Raw genomic sequence first — 25219 nt, forward strand, 5'->3', positions numbered from 1 at the left:
TACTCCCGCTTACAGGAGCGTTTCCATGATAGCAAAAGAGAGGCCCCAGTAAAACTCAACAATCATAAAAGATTAACTGTTAACTGAAAGTCGTTTCGCTACCACATCTCGCCAGCTTATCCCTCCCCGAAGAGCTCGAGCTCCGCCCCCGCCAAACCGGCCCCGAAAGCCACCCCCGCGGGCTCGCGCTTACGCTTTCCGGGCGGCGCGCGACGCGCTCGCTCCGCCCCGCGAGCCCCGCCCCCTGGCCCCCGCTCCCACTCTCTGGAGAGCCAGCGCGTACGAATCGGGGCGTGAGGCGTCAGGGACGCGCGGGCACCTCATCCTTCCCACCTTCCTACACTGTTGCTACTTTTCGGTGTGAGCTATTCCAGCTTCTCTTCCCCTTCCGTGAGTCCCTCTTTCTCTCTCCTCAGAGACCCCGCTCGCCCCACAGGCGGTCGCCGCCGCAGCTCTCGCGCCCCCTGCGAGCAGTGCGCGTGCGCGCGCGCGGACGCGCGGCCGTCGGGTCCCCGCGCTTCCCCCCTCCCTCCCGCTCCTCTATAACTTGGTTGGCGTGCAGCAGGGGCCGCCGGAGTCGGAGGGCGGGGAGCTCGGAGGAGGGAGCTCGAGAGTTGTGAAGACTAGTGACTGGGAGAAGTCGCAGCCTGCTTTGGTCGGCGCCTTCCCGCTCCCCGTCTTTCTCTCTTACACACCTACTCCGCCTCCCGCCCCAGCCCACGACCTCGCTCCTTCTCTCGCCCGGGGACCCCTGCCGGTCTCTCTCCAGGTTTCGGCGCGGCGGGGGCGCCCACGGGTGCCCTCGCCCTCCGGGTGCGTGTGGACGGGCGGCGGGCGGGATGTGGCGCCTGGTGCCCCCGAAGCTGGGCCGCCTGTCCCGCTCGCTGAAGCTGGCGGCGCTGGGCAGCCTGTTGGTGCTGATGGTGCTGCACTCGCCGTCGCTGCTCGCCTCCTGGCAGCGCAACGAACTGGCCGACCGGCGCTTCCTGCAGCTCAATAAGTGCCCGGCGTGCTTCGGCACGAGCTGGTGCCGCCGCTTCCTCAACGGACAGGTGGTGTTCGAGGCGTGGGGCCGCTTGCGCCTGCTGGACTTCCTCAACGTGAAGAACGTCTACTTCGCGCAGTACGGCGAGCCCCGCGAGGGCGGCCGCCGCCGAGTGGTGCTCAAGCGCCTCGGCTCGCAGCGCGAGCTGGCGCAGCTCGACCAGAGCATCTGCAAACGGGCCACCGGCCGACCTCGCTGCGACCTGCTCCAGGCCATGCCCCGCACCGAGTTCGCGCGCCTCAACGGCGACGTGCGGCTGCTCACGCCCGAGGCGGTGGAGGGCTGGTCGGACCTGGTGCACTGCCCCTCGCAGCGCCTGCTCGATCGCCTGGTGCGCCGCTACGCCGAGACCAAGGACTCGGGCAGCTTCCTGCTGCGCAATCTCAAGGACTCGGAGCGCATGCAACTGCTGCTGACCCTGGCCTTCAACCCCGAGCCGCTGGTGCTACAGGTAGGCGCGGAGCCCAGGAAGGGGGTGGGGGGGGGTTCCTACCGGGAAGGGCCGCGTGGGGTAACCGCAGTCGGAGAAGTGGCTCAGCCGGCGCTCGTTGCCCGGTTTGGACCGACCCGGCTGGGCCAGCCTGCGGGCGTGGGAAGGGGGCGGCACGGGGGGACCTTTGGGCGCTGTGTCGGATCGGGGAGGGCGACCCGGAGCGGGGAGAGTCCGTTCTTGGCAGCTAGACGCGGGCGCATCTCGGATTCGACTGCGGGTCCTTTAACAGCAGAGGGAGCGCGTCTTGTACGTTCCTAAAATGTCTCTCCAGTGAGTTTCCTTGGGTTCTTCTCCCTGCCTTTCTGCTTTTATCCACCGGGGTTTGCACTTCCACAGTGCGGTTTGTTCACGAGCCCTTGGATGTTTAATTCTTTTCAAGTGTTTCTACATTGCATTCGCTGTCCCCTTTGGTACTCTTCGTGCCCGGCCTAACTTCGGCCCCAAAGTCTTAGTTTTATCCTTTAGCTAAGTTATCTGACGGGTCATTGGGACAGTTAATTTGGGGACGAGCTGGGGAATTGAGGCTGTGGTCAGCATAATCCATTGAGCCGCGCTTTGAGTGGGATTAGGAAGAGGAAAAAGTAAGGCACCGTTGGACTTGGGGCTGGAAGGATTTGAGGCCAACACGGACATTTTCATCCTGATTCTGTGACCTGCTGTATTCATCTAGTAATTTGGCTGCAGGAAGAAGATGAAATGTTCAGCCAGGGTGAGAAATAGGGGAAGGAGATTCTTCTCCTTATTGGCTCTCTCCTGACTTTATTTTGAAAACAAACACATCTTTTCGGGGAGTAGGTTGGCGTCTTTTTAGTGATGACAGCAAAAAAAAAAAAAAAAAAAAAAAAGGAAAACCCAAAACACTGTTGACCTTTGGAGTAGTTACTGAGTTTCTGCACATTCCCACCCGGCTTTAGTGTGTTGTCCTTGGGTAGTGGTTACAGCTGTGGGGTGGTGACCCTTCCTGTAACTGCAGGAAAGTTACCTTGCTCCTCTGAATCACTTAAAATTAATAACTAACTTTGGTATATTTCATGCTTTTTCTGTGCTCCTGAGAATGTTACTAGTGGGGGGTGTGGTTGTACAGAATTCTTGGTTTTTTTTTTTTTTAATCTGAAGTGCATGAATAGGAATGTACGGTATTCATTTATATTGCTTTCTTTTCTCAAGTTGTTCGCTGCCCAACTTAGCTAAGAGAAACCAGCTTTGTTTCATTAGTTCAGCCAGATAATTTTAACACAAAATAAATACTTTGCCTCAAAACTTTAGTGTAGGGTCTTAGTAAATCTTAAACTATTATTGGTTGTAACTAAGGGGTTACATTTAAAGTACAGATTGTATATTAAATACTGCTCTCTTTAACAGTGAATGGTGTGTAAAACTGGTTAAACTTCCTTCTAAGAAATTATTTTATTAAGTGGTTTCAATAAAACTAGCCAGTCTATAAAGCTTAAGTCCATATTTGTGATATACATTTGACTTGAAACTTTTTTTTTTCCATTTACACTGTCTTTTATCTTTGAGAAGTAGATGTTTATATTAGAAAGGTTAGTCCCTGTAGAAGGCTTTAGCAGTGTATTTGCAGATAACCTGTCAAATTCTCTGGGACCCAAAAATTTGGTAAGGAGCTATGTGAGTAGTAGTACACATTTTCTGCACTTGTAATAGTGGGTACCAATTGAAAGATTTTTATCAGGTGATTATGAGTATTGGTATATTAGAAACAATAGGACTAATATTTTAAGATTAAAAATCCAGTCCTTTATAAAGCTGTCTTGGCATTTGATTTGCACTAAGGAAAATTTGCCTTATTTGGGAAGCTTTTATGTTAAATTTTTGAAGTTTGAAATTGTTTTCACATTTTCAATTTACTTTGTAGTCGAGATAGGCAAGTGAGCTCATATCTCCTTTTCTGATTAACTCTTCCCTCAAACTTCCTCTTTCTGTTTTCATCTTTAGTGATAAACAACTTAAAATCAGTTATATCCTTGTTATTTAAACTTAGTGACACCATTACTCCGAGTGGGTGATAGATGGGTTATAGGATAAGAGTTTGTTTTTAATATGTGAGGAAATATATGTTAACCTGGTTAATTTTGGCTTTTGTATATTGCATTTGAAATTTAGGCAACCCCTTTCTATAACTAGTAAGTGCTGTGTTAAATATAAATTTGGGGTCTTTAATACCAGTCAGTCATATTGGTATGTTTAATTTTTTACATGATGAACAAGCAAGTTGAGTAAGACTTATTTTTAAATAAATTTTCACAGAGCTGGTACTTTGTTTATAGAACCACTTCATCTATGGGGAAATATTAGTGAGTTAAGTATGATCAATGCATTTGAGGTTTGATGGTGGCGTAAAACCACTAAAGTTAAAGGAATCTTGAAATTCTGTGATAAGGTGCAGATTGTTACAAAGTCAAATCACGATGTTTGTTACTTCTGCTAACTAGATAAATGAGTTCAAGTTTAATATTTATATGGGTTTCTATAAAACTAATAGCTATTTAAGGTACTATACTGTATTAATAATGATAGAAAACCTCACTCATATTTGCCTGTTTGTGCATTTTTTGTTCACGTACCTTAAAAAATACGCTTAAAGATCAAGCCTGTGTTTTACAGCTCAAAGAGTAACGCAGCATTTTTTTGTTTCCAGGAGAGGGAGCTACTCATTGAATTTTTGGACAGTTGGTGACAAATTGGATTTTTCTTATATTGATTGTCCAAAAATTAACTACTTTGGGGGGGAAAAAAGTCTTTTGTACTGACTTCATCAAAGTATTCTCAACAAAAGTTCCAGTGTGGTAAACATGCTTCCAAAGTAAATACTTAAAAATCTCTTGATGGATACTAAAGAAAGAACTGAAAATGTATATAAATTTTGCCTGTTAAATTTGCCTCTTCTGATTTCAAGAAACAATAAGCAATTGAATTTTCTATTATGCCTTGAAAGAAGACATGGAAGATACTAAGTGTCTGTAAGATCTATTATACACATACCTTATCTATGTAAGGCTATGTAGATTTTAATATGGTCTTAGCCATTATGAAATGGTATGAAAGTACAACTCTTTTTTCCCATCGTTGATTAGTTTTACTAGCTTACAGCAGCTTATCTAGTTCAAAGAAAAGTTGTTTGTCCATAGAATTATCATCTTCTAAAAAAATTTTATAAACATCAAGCAAGATAATGCTAGAACCTTTTTTCCTACACTGATACTTTTTTTCTTCACAGTTTTACTTCACCAAGAAGTTATGTTTTAATTATAAGTATACCAATAATCCTGTGAAGAAAATTGGAGAGAGGGACTTTGTTGATTTTTTATTGTGTATAGCATTCTTGGAATACTGGAAAATCAAGGAGTTGAAGTGTTTTGACAAGATGTCAAGGTTATTGGTAAATTTTCTACCAATATTGTAGTTACCTGTTCTCGAATTTATAAAAGTTGTGTGTGTGTTAGAGAAAAATACTGTCTGAGTTTGCTGAAGCCCAAACTATCTCTGACTTGATGACCTAGAGATAATGACGATGGTCTTATTTATAGAAACAAAGCTCTTACTTGTTTAAGATGGAGGAATTGGGATTTGTTTCATTACATTTATAGAACTTTATCTTAAATTTTCTGAATCATGGTTTTAATAGGAATACCTTGATTTATCAGCATGTAACTGTCATTTATGCTATAGATTTTAGCTTTTATTTCAATTTTTATAAATGACATAGTACATGCAAACCACATTATATAGTGCCAAATCCCTGTTAAGGAAGCACTCAATGTTAGACATTAAATAAGGTAAAAGTAACTTTAACCATCAGCTAGTTAATCAGCTGTTTTGAAGCTTATATGGATCATCTTAAAAATAGTTATGATTCAGAATATGAGCCATACCTTTGGTTACATTGATTTAGTCCATCCCTATATTACATGATGAATTTTTTACAGAAAATGTTGAGTGAATGTTGTTTTGTCCTTAAAAATACTTCCCAAAGGAGAAAATATTTTTAAGGTGCACTGCCCAAGATATGGTTTTTGAAGTATACAAAAGATTATGGCCATTTAGCTGTCTTACTTTGGACAAGATGATGAACTCTTAATGGGACTTATTTATAAAATAAGACTGTTGTATTAGGTCCTTTCCTTTTTAGCCCCCAAATCCTTAGTCTCAAACCCTTGATTTGAGAAATTATTTTTTTCTACTTCTGAGTTTGAGTTTTAAGTGGTGGGTTTAAACTTCGAAAAGGGGATTGGGGGATTTGGTACTTGGTCCCTGCTAGAAGGTATGGGAAGGAGGCCAGGATAGATAACCGTGTTTTCAAGCTTCCCTTCCTCCCAGACTTTTACACACCGAATCAGATTAAAACAAAACGAAAAACCAGAGATTTCCTTTAAAGGAAAAAAACATGGAGCTCCATGTGGCCAAGTATATGGGGGGCAGTAGCATTTTGAAAGAATGTTCCAGACTTTATCTCAGGAGTGTCTTTGCAAACAACAGCTTAGGGAGCCACCTACTTCTCTCCCACTGGATGCTACTGTGGTAACTGCCTTCCCAGATTTTCAAAGATGGTTCTGAGTAGGTAGTTCTAAGTAGAGTACCTTTTTTTTTTTAATCTAATTTGTAGCCTTAAATCTAGAGGTTTTAGTGTTTTTCTTTAATCAGAGGTTTTATTGACACTTGAAAATGCTTCATGAAAAAAACAAAAATAATGCTATAATTCTGTGTACCTCTCATCCAGAGACTCTTATTTTGGAAAGACTGTAGAAACAGGCAATCACCCTTGGGATAGCACCACTTCCAGATCAGTGGAGCAAAATAATTTTGCCCCACTGGCCTATTTTCTGGATTTATTCATATCTTCTCACCATTATTAATTCTGAGGTCCCTTTTGTACTTTGTCTAATCTACAAGCAATTTTCCTTTATATTTCCACCACGTAGATCATCTCCTCACACATGTTGGTAGGGAATAGAAAGCTTACTTTTGGGGGATTTGCTTTCTAGACTTGGATAATCATTTTCTCAGGATCATCAACTGGTTTTTATTTTCTGTTTTTCTGGTTTATAGTTTCTGGCCTACTTCCTGTATTGCAGTAAACTTCACACAATGGCTGACATTTTTTCCTGTCTTCACTTTTTATTCATTATGCATATATTGAACTAATATGACCTTAGAATATAGGCCCTGCATTTTCCCTACACATACAACTAACTTTAGTAAATAACTGTAAATTATTAGTAAGATGTGGATAGTTATTCATCCTGGTCATAGACCTTGAAAGGTTTTTAATTATGTATCAAATCTTTATCCAATTTGAATGTCTTTATTAAAATAGATTCTTGATAGAAAGTTATCTGAAATAACCTGGAAGCTCTTTGGACCTATAGCTCTGGATTTAGAATCAGAAGAACTGGACTTTATTTATTTGGTAAATGGTCTGTTATAAGTCAATTGGAGTCAAAGGATCTGTCTAGGGAGATAGATAAATAGTGTACTGTATAAGAGGTGGGTATATAAATGAAGAGTTGCAACCAGTATAGTATAATAAGCCCTATTAAAAAATATATATACCTGCATTCTGTCAGATGACTCATTTAGGGAGAGACATGAGTGTATCTTTATAGGTGTGGATACCAAGGAAGATTTCATGCGAATTGAGTTCTAAAGGATAAATAGGATTTTGCCCATGGATGAGGCTGGGGGGGTGGGCAGGTAGAGTGGTGGGGTAGTATCGAGATAGTATTCTGTACTAACTCAAAAGTTGTTGAATGGTCACTTAATGTTTTAGAGCCTTAGTTTCTTAACAAAATAGGAATTATAATAGTTACCTATAACAAGATTGTTTTAAAGAGTAAAGGAGAAAGTTATTCCAATAATATACACAAAATGTCTTTGTTTTTTTAACTTTGCAAATTAATTTATTTCATTTTTAGTTGTACTTGAAAAGTTGTTCAGTACATTAAGTTGACATCTATCTTAGAAATATATACATTTTGGGGCACCCAGATGGCTCAGTCGTTAAGTGTCCACCTTTGGCTCGGGTCCTGATCCCAAGGTTCCTGGGATTGAGCCCCTCATCAGGCTCACTGCTCAGCAGGAGGCCTGCTTCTCCATCTCCCACTGCCCCTGCTTATGTTCCTTTTCTCACTGTGTCTCTTTGTCAAATAAATAAATAAAACCTTAAATAAATAAATACACACACACACACATTTTATTCTTTCTATAACAAACCTTCAAATGTTACCTTATTTACATATATACACACCTTAAATACCTACCTAGTTGCTGTTTCAGGCGATAGATTTTTTTTGAATGGTAATTAAAAGGGTTAAGGATTTGTCCCATATGAAGTACTTTGAATAGAAAGAATATTGTAGGCAATATTAATATTTTAATTTTTTCTAAGTTATTATAGTTCAATAATTGTAATTAGTACAGTAACAAGTGATAATTTTTTTTAAAGGGTTAATTCTGGTCTAATTTCCTAGGCTGAGATACAGTCTTAAAAGCTAGATCATCTGAGGTAGGTGTGATGCTTCAGGGTCTCCTTCATATTTTGACTTTCCAGTGCACATTTGGAGTTTTAACTATGAAGTGAAAAGTTCTGGCAAGAATTGTGTGACATTGCTCAGTAGTTCCAGGAACTGATCTGTGTACCTGTAGGATACTGTGAAGATGGCAGGCCAGGATAGTTTGTGCAGACTTTGTGTTGTCAGATACTAGGTGAGGGCAGCAAACAAAAAACAAGGTAATTTCAGATTTTACATACTATAAAAATAATACAGCAGACTCCTGTGATGGAGACTTGGTTTGGGGATAGAATACTCTAATTTCGGTGGTCAGGAAGAGTCCCATTTCAGCCGAAGTATAAATGATGGGAGATATAGCTAGTGGTGCAAGGATCAGAGGGCACAGTGTTTTTGGACAAGAGATAAGGCAAATTCAGAGGAGCAAGGGAGCATGGGAGTAGGGAAGCCTGGTAGAATATAAGATCATAGAGGTAGACAAGGGTCATATCCTGTACAGCTTTGTAACCATGCATAATGAGTTTTAGGATTTTTTTTTTTTTTTTTTTTTTTTTTTTAAATTTCAGGGCAGTTTGAAACAATGGAGGTGTTTTCAGTAGGGCTTGATTTGGGAGAAGCATTGTAAGGGGTAAGAGAGAAATCTGAAAAGCTTTTGCACAAGACTGTGGGAGAGAATGGTGGTTTGGATTAAGATGGTTGTGATGAACATTATAAAAAATGGACAACCAGTATATTTTGGAAAAATAGTTGACAAGACTTGCTGATGGGTAAAGGTATGATGGAAAGGGAAAAATAAAGAATATATCCTGGGGTTTTAGTCCGAGACACTACTAAATAATTCCTTATCATAATGTGCAAGCCCAGAGAAGGAATGGCTTTGGGGGAGGGGGACCAAAAGTATTTGTTTGTCTGTAGTGAATTTAAGGCAACAACAGGAATACAAATTTAAAACTAGGCCTCGGGTTTAACACATACAGTGTGCTACTAGAGGATAGTTTGGTCTTTTTCAAAAGGGTGATGTTAATTCAGTTTATGTTTTATTAAAGGAACCAGGGGAGTAAGTTCGTACTTACTATTCTACTTGTCAGACCTTAAAGAAATAAAGTCTTGACTGAAGAAAGCAAAGTAGTGTTTTTGGGTTATTGGGTCCTGAAGAAGCTTATTATATCCTTTTTCTTTATTTGAAATTTTATTTCAATTTTTCTTCCAACATTATTGGAAGAAAATAAGTATGAGTGTATGAGTATGGTGTTTTAGATTTGTATTTCAACTTAGAAATGTGGATCACACTTGCAGATGTAACTATAGGTAAGAAAGCATCATTTGAGACAGGTAAATTTATGCATATTTAAAACTTGTAGCCAAGTGATGGGGGAGGGGAGTGCATTGCTTAAACTATTTATTCTAAGAGATTATTGTTTTCTATCAAACTTATGTAGATTTTTTGTTGTTGCATTTTGACATTAGTTTCCAATTTTAGAAACAGCTGTTGGACATATTCAGTGAAATAGCATAACCTTGCTATTTTCAAGGAATTGCTTAACATATTTGGAATTCTAGGTGGGTGGAAAATGGCATTCAGGAAATTATTTAATGAAATAAATGGAACATAACCTGCAACTTAGAAATCTTGAGATTATTAAGATTCTACAGTATTTACAATGGATTTTGGCCACTATTTAGCAGTATACATTAAGAAGCTAAAGTCTTAGAGAAATTTTAGCAAAAATTAGGTAACCATTAAATCATCCCAGTAATTTTACTATATTCCCCCTCCAGACAGTTCACAGAACTGTGAACACATTAGTCTGTCACCAGTACAGTTGACTAATCTCTGTGAACAGCTGTTATAACATGCGTTACTACAATGGGATTTTGTTCACATTTGTGCTTTTAAAAATAATTTTAAAGTTAAATTGAACTTTTAAGCATTTTCTTGTCTTTTGATAACATTAACTTTTGATAAGTATTCTCAAGTTTAAATTCCTGTGTGTTCAGAAATGCCAGTTCTTTAGAAAACCTATAACCAGATTTTAAATTGTGTGTTTTGATTATTAATAAATTAATGGAATATTGTTAGTAAATGACTGTAAAATATTTCTTGCATTAAACGAAGTATATGATCTTTTTTTTAAAAAAAGATTTTATTTATTTATTTGAGAGAGCGAGCACATGAGAGGGGAGAGGGTCAGAGGGAGAAGCTGACTCCCTGCTGAGCAAGGAGTCCAATGGGGGACTCTGTCCCAGGACTCTGGGATCGTGACCTGAGCTAAAAGCAGTCGCTTAACCAACTGAGCCACCCAGGCACCTGATCTTTTATTGTTTTTAAGACTTATTTATTTGAGAGAGAGAGAGAAGCACGCAAAAGGGCAGAAGTGAGCATGGAGTGGGGAAGCAGAGAGAGTCCTAAGCAGACTCTGTGCACGAAGCCCAACACAGGGCTCCATCTCACAATCTTGGGATCTCCACCTGAGCCAAAACCAAGAGTTGGGACACAACACTCTGTTGTGCCTATCAGGTGCCCCAGTCTTTTAAACGTAATATACAAACCCTACTGTTGGTCATGTAAGGAGGAAAAACAAAAGAGTAAATCACAAGTTCTAGAGTTGACCTTACTTGAATCTGTCAGTTTTACTCATACATTGTATGTCTTTTTAAAATAACTGTGTTCTGACATAATATAATAAAATGACCTTATTAATCTGGTGAGACAGTGGTTAGTGATCAAAGGATATTGAGGTATTATAAAAGCTTGTGGTTCTTTTTAAAGAATAACATTATGTATTACAAGATATTTGTTAATTCCAGTATGTACAATGTTTCTGAATGTTAAGGCTTTGGTTTTTTTTTAATTGTTTTGGGTTTTTTGTTTGTTTTGTTTTGCTTTTCCAGAGTATTTAGGCCCTGTTGAGGACTTTGTTTTTGTTTTATTCTGTAAGTCCCAGCATGATTTGGTCCCTGCTTCTCTTTACAGACTCTGTTACCTCAAGCCATTTCCTCCTCATTCATTTTTGTAAAGCTGCTTTTGGCCTTTTCTTCAGTACTGAGAAAACTGTTTCTGACTCTTCTGTGGCCTGGAACATTTTTACGCCCCCTCCCCAGTCTGTCTAATATTACCCCCATCTTTTTTATCTCAGCCTAAGTAGCACTTCCTTAGAGAGGCTGACCTTTACCACACAATCTGAAATATGTCCCTACTTCTCTTTCTCAGCATACTCTACTTCATAATTTGTAACAAATTATGTAATTTATGATTTTTGTATATTTAATAATCGTTCTCCCAACTCAGGTTGAAAATGCTTCCTGAGAATAGGGACTATTTTATTTACAGCTGTTTACTTAGTATTTCATGATGTTGTTACGCTAGATCTAGAACTTTTTAATATAAAATTCGTATTCTCTTCATTCCATAGTGACTCTCTCACTTTCTAACTACTACTTTAGTAGTAGTCAGTGAAATGTGGGTTAACCTACAATCTCTTATCTGCAATTCCAAATTTAAAAACCTATAGTAAATAGGGTTTATCAAATCAAAAAATATATGAAAACATGAGAGTTATGTGCTTTATCCTATTTGGTACTTAATTAGCTTACATTATTTTCACAGCATAATATGTCCCAGGTTCTCCATAATAGGAGAATGCAATATATGCACTGTTACCTTTCCAAAATTTAGAAACTTTTGAAACAGGAAGATATTGGATTGAGGGGTTGTACTAGCCTAACTTTACCTCTATCTGTGTGACTTTAGGCAGATCACTTAAACTGTGATAGTAAGATTGCGCTAGGTTTATAACTCACAGATTTCCAACTCTAGAATTCTTAGATTTCACATCCCCATTATAAATCACGTAAACTATTATGATGGTTGGTTTTGATCAGTAAATAGATGATAGAATACTTCAGCTTTTAGAATTTATTTTGTGGTGCTAACTATTATAAATGAAAAGAAATTACAATGCTGAGTTTATGTATGTACAAGTTACCAAGTTTTAATTTCTTTTATTTTTAGTGCTTATGGATGCCCTATACATTTTTCATAGTATTAAGCCTTCTTAAACCTTGGTAGCTAATTTATATATTTCACTGTAAATTAGGAACTATTAGAGGATAGTGATGATGCTTTTCTAATTTGGTGGTTCTTGACTATTTTTGGAATATATTCATTATTTGTGGATGACTTTCAGTAAGTGATATGAAAATAAGTGTAACTCTTGAATATCTGGACTTCTTTTTTAATGGGTTTAAATAGGAAGTATAAAATGTTTTGGTAAGCAGTTCTTTATAAAGTAGTATAAAAAATTCTTTTTAAAGTAGTGTATCTGCAAAGTACATTTTCTATTTTTTCCTTTGGTTCTTGGATTGTCTTAATGAATATATATGGTGGTACAAATAGTCCAGTTTTACAGAGGAAAAGACTGAAAGCTCTAAGAGGTTTCAGTTTAGCACAGTCACAGTTCATGAGATACAGAGTGATTTCAAGTCCACTATTTACTTGTATATTTTATTGTCTTTTAAATATATGAATTTTATAAAATGTTACATTACCATAAAGAATATAAAATACCTAAATTTTCTAATCTTTAATATCGAGTGTGTACATTTTATATCAACTTCATTTTCTCTTAAAATGGAAGGTGACCTTGGTGATTTTGTTTACTTATTTCTGAAACTGACTTTAAGATACTGTGAATGCCTGTAATATTATTATTAGTATTATTGGAGTTTTATGGTATCCAAGAGGTAGCTTGCAGTTTTCTGTTACAAAAGGAAAGAAAGAGACATAGTGAATTATCTTGGGTTTCATATTCAAAATACTTTTATTTTGTAAATTAACTGAAGGCATATAATATATTTTTTAAATCTTATCAGTTATCCGTGTTTATCTTGATACCTAAATTTCCATTTTTAATTTTTACATTGGTAGGATTAGTCAGAGAAGTTTTCTTTGGGTGCTCACCATTTTTTTTTTTTTTTTTTTAAGTACAGTCCTGGAAAGGGAATACGTAATTTTATAAATGTTTTGTACTTTTGTATAATTTTAAGCTAATAATTTAGTTTTAAAACTTTAGCTATTACACTTTGATGTACATTCAACCTGGTGTAAAGCTTTTAACAAATCATTGGACTATGAATCTCAGCAATAAACTTCTTATTCTAGCTGCCATGGGTTTTGTTTTTGTTTTTGTTTTGGGGGGTTTTTTTGCTCTGTTGAGTTTAATAATCAGAAAGTAAGAAATTGTGTTTCTCATTGTGTGATTACTTAACAAATTCAGGCTGTAACCTCTTAAAAGTTTTGTCTGTTACACTCTGCTTGACCATTGTAATTTGGTTCTAAGCCAGAATTGTTTTAAATAAAAATTATGTTTTGGCTTCCTTTGAGCATTTTCTTTGTCCTATAGTGTTTTCAATAGAATTCTTTTCTCATTAATAAAATCTGACTATTTTGATTATACCCTGAAAAATTCTTGTCATCTGAGTTAGTGGTATGGATTCATTTGTTAAAGTTCTTCCAAAAGATTAGGTAGCAAGCTATATGAAAGAATTTTAGTGCTCTTCTTAAAATGAGGCATAACAGTATTTCAGTTAACATTGTCAGAAACCACTGTATGAATGTAAAATTGTTCAGTCTGACATTTGTTCATATATTTTATCTTCTTCTATGAGGGACTTGGGTAATGAAGTGTATATTTGACTGTCATTTGCCAGTTGGAAAGGCTCCAAAAACAAGGAGGCATTTGTACATGTGCAGATATTGGCAAGGTTCCCTTTTCTCCTGTTGTCAAAGACCATTTTATTTTCACAAAGATATGTTTGTATCTGTTCTACGGTATGACATGTGAATAATATACCAATAATGTATGGAGAAATTTTTTTGTTTTACTTTTTGTGGGACAAAACTATATAATCTCTTATATTACAATTTTTAGTTCTTTTCCCTTTTTTTCTTTTAATGTCATGGACATTGTACATAAATACTTCTGGGAAACACTTAACTCTTTTGTAATTATTTGTGTAAATTTTCAAGGTTTGAGGTATTTTACACTTGAAAGAAAAAGTAGAAAACAAGATGGTTAGCAAACAGTTTTTTGCAGCTCACATTGGACATGAGCAGTCTCACTTTCCCAGTACCCACTACTTTTTAAGGTACCTAGTACCTAAAAAATTCTTAGGTATAAGATGAAAAATGGGCTTCCCTCTTCCTTCTTGCTAAAGAATCAGATGTTGCCTTTGAATTAAAATTGAATCAATTCATTTACTAAAGATTCTTACTATCATATCTAAATTTTAATTTATTTAATTAGTGTTTTATCACAAAACTGCAGATATTAAAATTTAAAAGAAATTATATATACAAAGAAACAAATACAGTAACTGTGCTTTAATAGTTATAGTTGAAACACAAATGAAAATAGATGATTATGGATCAAGTTTAGTTCTAAGAACATTTTGTTTTAAAGTTGATAAACATGTTAATATTAAGGATACTACTGAATTTTTCAATTTTATGAAAGTTCAGGGCAAACAATGTTATTTATTTTCATAAGTGGTCCAGGAAGAAGAGCCTTTAGCTCTTTAAATGTATGTAGATTGGGGCGCCTGGGTGGCTCAGTCAGATTAGGCTTCTGCCTTTAGCTCAGGTCATGATCCCAGGGTTCTGGGATGGAGTCCTGCATTGGGCTCTCCACTCAGTGGCAAGTCTGCTTCTGCCTCTCCCTCTGTGACCTCTCTTGCTTTCGCTCTCTCTCTCAAATAAATAAAGTCTTCAAAAAAAAAATAGTGTGTAGATTGTTCAATTTTTAACAATAGAAGTAATCTGTATTTATATTATGCACTGTTTTGTTCTGTTTCCCCTACAGTGTTTATATAAATATCATCTTGTGATTTTTTTCCCCCCATTTTAAGGAAAGATGCCAGGCTTCCTCTGTACTTCCTCTAGCCATATTATCTTCCCAGAAGTTGTTTAAAACATTACTTCCCATTCTTTTGCACCACAATGCTCATTTTGCCAGGTGGGTGTTTTAGCACTGGAAAGTATCTTAGATAAAGTCTGATTAGGAGAATAAATAATTTTGAAGTTGAGCTAAAGGTGAACAGAAATACAGTGACAGTAGAAAGGGAAGCAAGACTGTCTTGGGACCAAAGGTACAACTTGCAGGTTGTATCAAAAGGACATCAGATTGTGCTTTACTAACCTTTAGTTATAGGTTAAGAAACACTTCTGTAGGGGCGCCCAGGTGGCTCAGTTGTTGGGCATCTGCCTTCCACTCAGGTCATGATCCCAGTGTCCTGGGATGGAGTCCCCCCTGCTTGTGTTCCCTCTCTCACTGTGTCTGTCAAACAAATAAATAAATCTTAAAAAAAAAAAGAAAAAACAAAAAACACTTCTGTAAATTCCTCTCTAAATTGTACCCCCACCTGTTTGTGGACTAGGTAAGGTCTCTATTAAATGCTCTCAAGACTCATACCACTTCCTGGTAACTAACATTTAGATTCAAAGTTATTTGCTTAGTATCTGTCTTCTCTTCTAAAATTTTTATTTTAGAGACTCTTCATTTAGTTCACTCCTAATTGCCAGCACAGCGCAGTGAGTGGTGCCTGGTAAATACTTGCTGGCTAATAGGCCTGCAGTGCTGTTCACTCAAAAGAAAGGATGGTTGACTGTACTTACACCAAGTCAAAAAGAAATTGTAAATACTTACAGGTTTGGTAATAAGGAAGTTGCCTTATGTTTTGTTGATCAGTTTGGTTCTGAAATTTAAGATAAACAGGACTTTCTATTTTAGCTTTATAGTGTAAAGTTATGTATTTAAATTTTTTTCAGGTCCATAGTAATGATATGAATTAGAAATCAAATTATCTCTCTTCAGCTCCTGAATATAACAAATCCAAGCGCATGCCTAGTAATAATCTCTGCTGAGAGGATCTGAGGGGTAGACTTAGGATATCTTCATCAGAATCTCTTGTAATATTAGGATAATTCTTTTGTAGAGTTTTCCATCTGATGAAGGTTGGCCATTTGCAAAATATCTTGGAGCTTGTGGAAGAATGGTGGCTGTAAATTATGTTGGAGAAGAACTGTGGAGTTACTTTAATGCACCATGGGAGAAACGAGTTGACCTTGCATGGCAATTAATGGAAATAGCAGAGCAGCTTACAAACAATGACTTTGAATTTGCACTCTACCTCCTGGACGTCAGCTTCGACAATTTTGCAGTTGGTCCTAGAGATGGGAAGGTAATCATTGTGGATGCTGAAAATGTTTTGGTTGCTGACAAAAGGTTAATTAGACAAAGTAAGTATATAACTTAAATTTGCTTCTTATACACATTTTTTATGTCAAAGTTTACATTTATATGACACAAACCTTTAATTTCTTTCTTAGATGAAAGCCTTGCCTCTTTTTTTTTTTTTTAATTTGACCAGTATCAGTAAACAGAACCAGTTTATTATATTATTGCACTCTAATCAGTTTCTCCTAGTAAAATATCCTTTGGATCAAATGGACACAGATATACTCTGTGTGTGTGTATGTGTGTATATGTATGCATGTCTTTTTCTTAACAGTCTGTGGTTTAGGATTGTAATGCAGAATTAAGTTTTTATGTAGTTACAGACTATCAGAGAAACTGTTATGCTCTCATGGAGGTCTTATTTTTCTGTGGGATCACTTAACACAGTGATGTTCTGTGTTCCATTGTTCTGTGGGGTCCCCATGGTGATTTTCTTTTTCTTTTAACCATTTAGATGATTTCTAACACTGCAAATCCCTAATTTTGATTTGACAGTATTACATCTTACCCAAAACTTTACTCTTTATATATTTGTGAGCTTGTCATGGCCAAAGTGGATAGATTGTCTGAAGTATTCTGAAAATTAAATGCTACAGGAATTTTAAAGTGTCAGAGACAAAGTCTGTAACTCTATAACTTAATAAAAGAAACTGAAAGGGGGTTGTTCTATGATAAGGGTCTTATATTATTAATCCCCTTTGTTCTTGTCATATGAGCATCTTTTTATGAGCCCAGACCAAAAATGTGTGGCACCTGGGGAATGCAGTGGCAGTAACAGCAATTTATTAGGTTGACACTTAGGTTTTGCATGATCTTATATTGATCCTTGGTTTTTCCCAGTACCTTCTGATTCCATACTCACCCAAACTACCTTCTTAATTATTTCTCGACTCACCACGTAGCTCCTTCCAGGGAAGAGACCCTATCCTTTTCTTTTTTAATGTGTAGATCAGTAGTTTTTAGTATACTCACAGAATTATGCAATTTGCCTAAACTTTTAAAATTTTCATTTCAGTGTTTGTAAAAATAATTTCTGACAGTTTTTTATGTAGACATTCTTGGAATACATGTCACAGTTTTTTATACCAACTAATTCCTAATCTTGGATGACTACAACCACACAAGTATATTCGTACAGTGAGCGTTGCCCCAGTAATACCTTAGCCGTGACCAGTTCTTTTCAAATGTCTCATGGTAGGGTTGTTTAAATATCTACTTTTTCTTTTTTTTCTTTTTTTTTTTTTTAAAGATTTTATTTATTTATTTGACAGAGAGAGATCACAAGTAGTCAGAGAGGCAGGCAGAGAGAGAGAGAGAGAGGAGGAAGCAGGCTCCCTGCTAGGCAGAGAGCCTGATGCGGGACTTGATCCCAGGACCCCGAGATCATGACCTGAGCCGAAGGCAGCGGCTTAACCCACTGAGCCACCCAGGTGCCCTAAATATCTACTTTTCAAAATGCTGTATTTATTGACACTCTTTGCTGAACTCTTTATAGTAAATGATCTTTATTTTCTCCTTCACAGGGAAACTGAGGTTTTGCTGTGACAACTCCCTAAGTGTCCTTTTCTTTATTACCTAAACTAGTAAAAACAATACACATTTATTCCTCTATTTCAGACAGAGTAGATCCTTCTCTGAGAACTTATTACATTTATCTTCAACTTCCCACTCCCTTCTTAAAATCCAGTTTAATCCAGTTTCACTTCCGTCCCCATAAATAAATATGTCTAAGACTTTTTCTTTTTTCCCCATGCTTTTCAGTTGTTAAAAGTATTGCTTACTCGCCTCTTTCTACTCCCTCAGCCTCCATTCATACTCCACCCATTAGAACCTGACAGATTTCTGCATTACCATTAGCAACCACCTAATTGCAAAACTTATGAAGTGACTGATTAGTAACAACTTCCTGAAATTCTTGAGTCCTTTGATTTCCTTCTATTCACATAGTTTCTTTCTTAAAACATAAATCTGATCTTACCACTTGCTTGCTTAAAGTTTTTGATGAATTCCCATTGTTCTTTAAGTAAAACTCAAATTCATGTTTACGTACTATCAATACCACAAAAACAAGCAATCTTACTAAAAATGAGCAGAGAACTGAAGAAACATTTATCGAAAGAACACATACAGTTGGCCAACAGGCACATGAAAAGATGTTTAACATCACTAGTCATCAGGGAAATGCAGATCAAAACCAGAGTGAGAGAATACTTCACACTAGTCAGAATGGCTGGTATCAAAAAGCTAAGTAACAAACATTTCCAAAGATGTGGAGAAAAGGGAACCATCATGCACTATTGGTGGAAATGTAAATTGGTGCAGCCACTGTGGAAAATAGTGTGGAGGTTCCTCAAAAAATTAAAAATAGAAATACCACATGATCCGTAATTCCACTATTGGGTATTTATTCAAAGAAAACAAAAACATTAATTTGAAAAGATATATGAACCCCTATGTTTGCTCTAGCATTATTTACAATAGCCAAGACATGGAAGCAACTCAAGGTGAAAGCACAAAAGAGGAAGTGATGTGTATATATTTATGTACATATACACAGTGGAAGTTTAGCCATAAAAAAGGATGAGATCTTGCCATTTGCAACAACATGGATGGACCTAGAAGGCATTATGCCAAATGAAGTAAGTCAGGAAGAGAAAGGTAAATACCATGATTTCACTTATTTGGAACATATTTAAAAAAAAAAAAAAAGAAGAAGAAGAAGAAAAGGAAAGAAAAGAAAAAACAAAGTCTCTTAAATACAGAGAACAAATTGATGGTTGCCAGAGGGGAGATGGGCAAAATAGATAAAGACAGATGCAAGATAGATACAAGATTAAGAGATACAAACTTACAGTTATTAAATAAATCGGAAAGATGAAAAGTATAGCATGAGGAGTATAGTCAAGAATGTATGGTGACGGTGACCACATATCGTGGTGAGCATTGAATAATGTATAGAATTGTCAATCAATATGTTGTATATATGAAACTAATATAATGTTGTATGTTAATTATACTTCAATTTAAAAGCAAGAGCTTAAGGTGAACCAATTTTTAAAAAATTTTATAACATTTGAATGTGAATTTCAAGCAGAAGTAGAGTAAGTTATGTTCTTTATGTACAAAATAAACATTAAAGAGAAAGAAAAGAAAAGAAGGGAGGAAAAAGAGGAGGAAGGAAGACCTTCTTAATCAGGGCCTAAGGAAAGGAAAGGAAAAAAGAAAGGAATAAAGGAAGAAGAAGGAAGAAAGGAATGAAGGAAGGAAAAGAAAGAAAGAAAAGAAAGAAAGCGTTCTTAATCAGGGCCTAAAATGCTTGAATTTTAATATCCCTCTGTCTATTTCCCTTGATACTTCAGCTACAATGGCCTTTTGGTTTTTTAAATGAACTTTTTTGCTTCTGGGCTTTTCCATATGCTCTACCTAAAGTGCCTCATCTGTCTTCCATATTCATCTAGGTACCTGTCCTTTGAACCTTACCTTAAAAGTTACACTTGACCACTGTAACTGATGGAAGGGAAAGCTGTTTATTTCAGAAACCTTTCTACTCTTAAAAATGTGTTTTCTTTGTAGCATTTTCCACTACTTATGATAATGTTTATTTATTTAATATCTATTTCATGTACTTGATAGTAAGCCAGTGAGAGCAGGAATCATCTTATTATTTTTTTTTACCTAGTATATACCCTTTATTGTCATAGAGTAGGCATTCAAATTATTATTTGCTGAATGAATGAGCTTTTTCACTAGCCTCTCCTCTGCTAACCCCTTAAGTTCCAAGGTTCCATCTTGTCTTCACATCTTTCCTTTGCTTTCAACATACTTTCCAATATAATTCAGCTCTTTTCTTGGCTCCATCAAGCACTTGTATATTGATGTGTTTTAAATGCGTGTACTGTAGCTGTGACTTTAAAGCCCTAAGTTTCAAGTCTGTTTCTAGTTGCATGTGATATGCTCACCCGAATGCCTGGTAATTACTTTATATTTACTCTACATATAAAATGTTAATAATATTATGTAAATAATATCTACCTTGTCATCCAATTAGAACCTCAAACTTTCCTCAAAATTAAACTCCTGTGTTTCTGCAATTTGGCTTTTTTTTTTTTTTTTTTTTTTTTTTTCTGGACCATTAGTTACTATCCTCATCTTAGTCACTCCAGTCTTCAGTGCCAGTTATCTTTCTATAAAGGAAGTCGCCTTCATGACCACACAAGTTCCAAGCTATTTCTCTGGCCTCATTTGTGATCTTATTGTCCCCTGAATTAGCTGGAACAAGCCCTTAAATCCATGCCTTTGCACATTTTATACTGGGCCTAGCATACTGTTTTCCCACATTTCTTTGCACACTTGCTTATTATTTAAGACCTAAAACATATGTTTCTATGCAGCTTTCTATAGCCCCAGGCAAAAGTACTGCTTCCTCCGTACTCTTGTAGCATTGAGTCTTCTGTATGGCACTTTCTCTTTGTGATGGAAAGTTCCCATCCTCTAGGCGCAACCCTTGAGTAGTTAGAGACCTTGTCTGATCTTTAGGCCTGGCCTTGGTGAACTCCCACTGAATGTTTATATATAAATTAATAAATTTCAGTGTTTAAAATTATATAATTTTAGGTACAAATACTACTGTGTTGATTAGTAAATTTTATATTTTGGGAAGGAATGAGAGCTTTTTTAAAATGTATTTTTCTCTTTCTGCTTTTCCCCCTTTTACAGATAAACCTGAAAATTGGGATGTATGGTATGAAAGCAAATTTGATGACTGTGATAAGGAGGCTTGCTTATCATTTTCGAAAGAAATTCTTTGTGCTCGTGCAACTGTGGACCACAATTACTATGCTGTTTGTCAGAACCTCTTATCCAGACATGCCACCTGGCGTGGCACTTCTGGAGGACTTCTTCATGACCCACCAAGTGAAATTGCCAAAGACGGCCGACTAGAGGCCTTGCTGGACGAGTGTGCCAACCCAAAGAAGCGCTATGGAAGATTTCAGGCTGCAAAAGAACTGCGTGAATACCTAGCACAATTAAGTAACAATGTGAGGTAGTCTATGGCGAATTTTTTCTTTTCTCCGTTTAAATAGCACTGGCTAAAACTAAACCACCAAAAACTATCTGGAAAAATGAAATTTGGAAGTAATACATTCAGAAGATGATAAACTTGCACTGATATATCTTATGTTAACATCAAAATGAGACATTACTTCAAAAATCTCGTGACACTTCTGCAAATAAGTTTGTTCTTAGACTTTGGAGACTTGAGCTATCATCATTGACTGCTTCGCTCCCCTGAATGCCTGAGTGGATTGATGAATATTGTGAAGCTATTGGAAATGAGTCTGATAGTTGCATTGGCTTGTGTATCAAAGGGTACTTGGTATTTGACTTAATTTGCATTACTATCATGATTTTGTGAATCTCTTGCATTTACTTTGAATGTTAAGTTAGATTGGCCTGTTTTATAGGCCACTTTTTCCTTCTGATATAGAGGTGTTTTTTTTTTTTCCCCTCATTTTTATGTTTTTTTTTTTATTAAACTTTACACATTCAGGTTATTCTATGTGTTTATTTAAAGTTCAACTAGTTTCTGTTCAGTGCTATGCGGTACACATTTACTATTAGGGCAAGATTCCCAGGTTTACTGTATTTTCAGAGAGCTGAATATTTTATTATGTAAATACTTTTCTTCCCACTTTCTGTGGTTTCACCATTGCATGAAATCATTCAAGGTTATTTAACAGTTACGTCCCTCTATGCCTATAATTACAAGTGTACACTAAACACAAAGTTTGGCATATGTTGCAAAATGTCATCTTGTCCTTTTAAAGGCTTTAAGAAGAGTATACAAGCAATCTACACCTTTTGTTAATGTTGATTGAAGAAAAAAGAAATAACAACACAGTATTTTTAAATGCTAACTAGTCCAAGATAGTAATGCATATGCCAAAGAAATGTTAGATCTGGTGTCATGGTTAGATTTTTAAAGTTCTTATTATCACACTTGCAGTACTAGAACTCTGTCATTATTAAATTCAGATCTAACTGGTTATTCTTTATGTTGCAAAGGTAAGCTGCTTCAGGCATATGTGACTTAAAGATATCCTACCTTATAGTCATTGGTAGTTTTGCAGAAATTAACATGTTATAGTCATCATGAGTTTAATTGGGCATCATAACTTTTTATTTATCGATGGACTAGTTACTTTTATCGAAAAGCATAGTTTAGCCAGTCTGCCCAACTTGGTATTCATTACCCCAAATTTAAGTATGTGGATAAAAATTAACAAACATGTGAAATTTGTGGGCTATTTTTAAAAGTTAGAATATATAAATTAACTATCACTAACATAGGTGATACTTTTTTTTTTGGTCGCTTTAGCTTACAGCAAAGTTTGGTGTAGTGCGCAATTATTTCTTTCTAGGTGGACCTTATTCTAAATCAGAAATTGATTAAAATATGCACACCAAAGCCAGGTTTTTCTTTTTCTTTTCATTCATTCAGCAACTATTTATTGAGCATCAGCTCTGTGCCAGGCACATTACTAGCTGCTACACACTGTCTAAAGGTGACATGGTTAAGTAACTTTACAATGATTATCAAATACTTTAATGTAGGTATTTCTTAAGTTGAGATAGCATTGAGTTAGGATGGTGCATTCATGTTATTTTACTCTTGTGATAGAAATTCTACTTGTACCATCTATAACTGGGTTGCTACAAAAAAGCATGATGAAATCAATAATGTTAACCCCAGTATAAAAAACTGGGAGAAGGGTAAGTTCTCTCCATTATAAAATAGATTGCATTATGTTAATTTTTATACATCCGTACCTTACAGATATCAACTAGCCCTCAAACATTTAAGTGCTAGAAGTTTCACAAAGCTGACATTTTACAACTTCAGAAAACTTTTGAGGGGAGCAGGTAAAATTATGTCAAACGTTCACTGCTTAGAACTTCAAATAAAATACACATTTTCAAAACAGAGCACCTTTTATATTTGATAAGTGTTCATTACAAACTTTAGAATGCCAGTCACAGAGGGTTGTCTTTATGTGGGTTGGCAAACATTTATCTTACTTTGGAAAAGCAATTGTGATTGTAGAACAGGAAGTGAGAAAACACTGCCAGCAGTGACTGCTACTGGAGGTAGTTGTTACAACTACCCATTTCCCCCATGAGATTATGTGGAATTTCTTTTATCTTTGGAAAAAGTTGAGAAGATAGTAAAAGAATTAGGAATTTTAAATTACAGGGAAAAATATGTATGTGAAAAGCAATAAATATTTTGTTCACTTTGCTATCAAGATGTTCACTATCAGATATTTATTATACAGCAGCAATTTATATTTTTAATCATTGCCCATTAATAGACACAGTAAAATATTTTTGAATCAGACATTTGGGGTTTGTATGTGCATTAAAATTGTCTTTTGTACTGTACGTTACTGTTTAATTTGAATATTTTATCAGAACTGTCTCCCTGTGCCTTTATAATATAAAGTTGTTTCTACAACTTTTAATGATCTTAATAAAGAATACTTTAAGAACCACACTTTTCAGACTCTCTTAACTTCAGATATCTAAAATTTTTTTTTAATGGAAAGTGAGGTTGTGTCAATAAGTTATTTTTTTTTTCCTCTTGCATGTATTTTGATACTGTTTTCAGAAACTATCTGGTGGGTTGTGTGCTAGACTTAAAGTTTGTGTGTTTTCTTTTGTTTTTCTGTAGTAAACTTTTTTCTAAAGTAGATAACTTACTGCTGATATGGAAGTTTTAAAAAAATAGGGAATTTTTCAAATGTATACAAAAAAATAATATAGTAAATAATAGTTAACTATGATTTTACTAACTTCAAAAGTTAGCAACATGTGGCCAAACTTATTTCATCTATGTCCTAATCTGCTTGACCCCAGGTTATATTGAGCAAATTTGAGAGATGTTATTTGATTCAGAGATACATATTTCTCAGCAAAATCACAGTACCATATCAAGTCTAAAAATTAACAGTAGTACCTCAGTATCACCAAAGCAGAAAAGCTCTCAGATACCATTGTCTTTTCTTAAAAGTTCAATATCCAGCTGCAGGCGTTCTAAACTGCTAGCTATTATATACATGGAGTTAATTTGATGGTCAATAAGGATAACTAAAATGGACCAAAATATTGTAAAAATGTAAATTATGTGTTCAAAATGTTAATAGCACACAGACAAACCAATTTCATCAGTTTTGGAAAGATATGAGGGAACTATTCTGTAAACTGGTAACTTGGAGACAAAGAAGCATTCATCCTGCCTTATTACCCCAGGGCAATCAAATAATTGAGTGGAAGAATTTATAAAATATGTAGAATTATTCAGTTAGGAAATGCAGAAGGAGTGTTAAAATATCACCATTTCATAAATACTAATGAAATGAAAGCTAGGCAGTAGTCATCAATTGCTACTGAAACCAATAATTGAAAAGCTGATAAGGAACTTTGGATAGATCAAGGTGAGGAGACCTGAACTCCTTGGTTAATTGTAATGATAAGCCTTATACTATGACTCAAAAGTATACAGCACCACAAGAAAAGGAAAAAAAAATCTGATCAAGCCCCTAAATCTGTTAATGGAAATACTTGACACAAGGAAATGTGTTAAAAGATACCATTGGTATGCAATTAACAAAATCTGGAACATGGGCAATTCTACAGGATAAATGACTTTTTTTTTTCTTAACAAAATACAAAGAAAAGGAGGGAGGCCTTTCACACTAAAAGAATCTTAAGTTTTAACACAGAGTTGTGTTAACACATGATTGACTTAAATATTCTTCCTACTATATCATATTGCAGCTCTTCAGAACCAGAAGCATAT

At 36.3% G+C, this 25219-nt stretch overlaps 1 protein-coding gene across 2 annotated transcripts; it reads left to right on the plus strand.

The window, feature by feature from the left end:
• Positions 1–170: 170 nt before the first annotated feature.
• On the plus strand, positions 171–23914 carry DIPK2A (divergent protein kinase domain 2A). 2 transcript variants are annotated; one of them, XM_082713157.1, is made up of 3 exons: positions 171–1496; positions 16058–16361; positions 21076–23914. In XM_082713157.1, exons 1-3 carry the CDS (start codon positions 840–842, stop codon positions 21405–21407), a joined length of 1293 nt encoding a protein of 430 aa, XP_082569283.1. In that variant the 5' UTR covers positions 171–839; the 3' UTR covers positions 21408–23914. The 2 variants fall into 2 exon arrangements, with proteins under 2 accessions (XP_082569283.1, XP_082569284.1); XM_082713158.1 differs by lacking the exon at positions 171–1496 and adding an exon at positions 2160–2247.
• The last annotated feature ends 1305 nt before the right edge of the window (positions 23915–25219 follow it).

This window comes from Mustela nivalis (genome assembly GCF_964662115.1).
Source record: "Mustela nivalis genome assembly, chromosome: 1".
Taxonomy (NCBI): Eukaryota; Metazoa; Chordata; class Mammalia; order Carnivora; family Mustelidae; genus Mustela; species Mustela nivalis.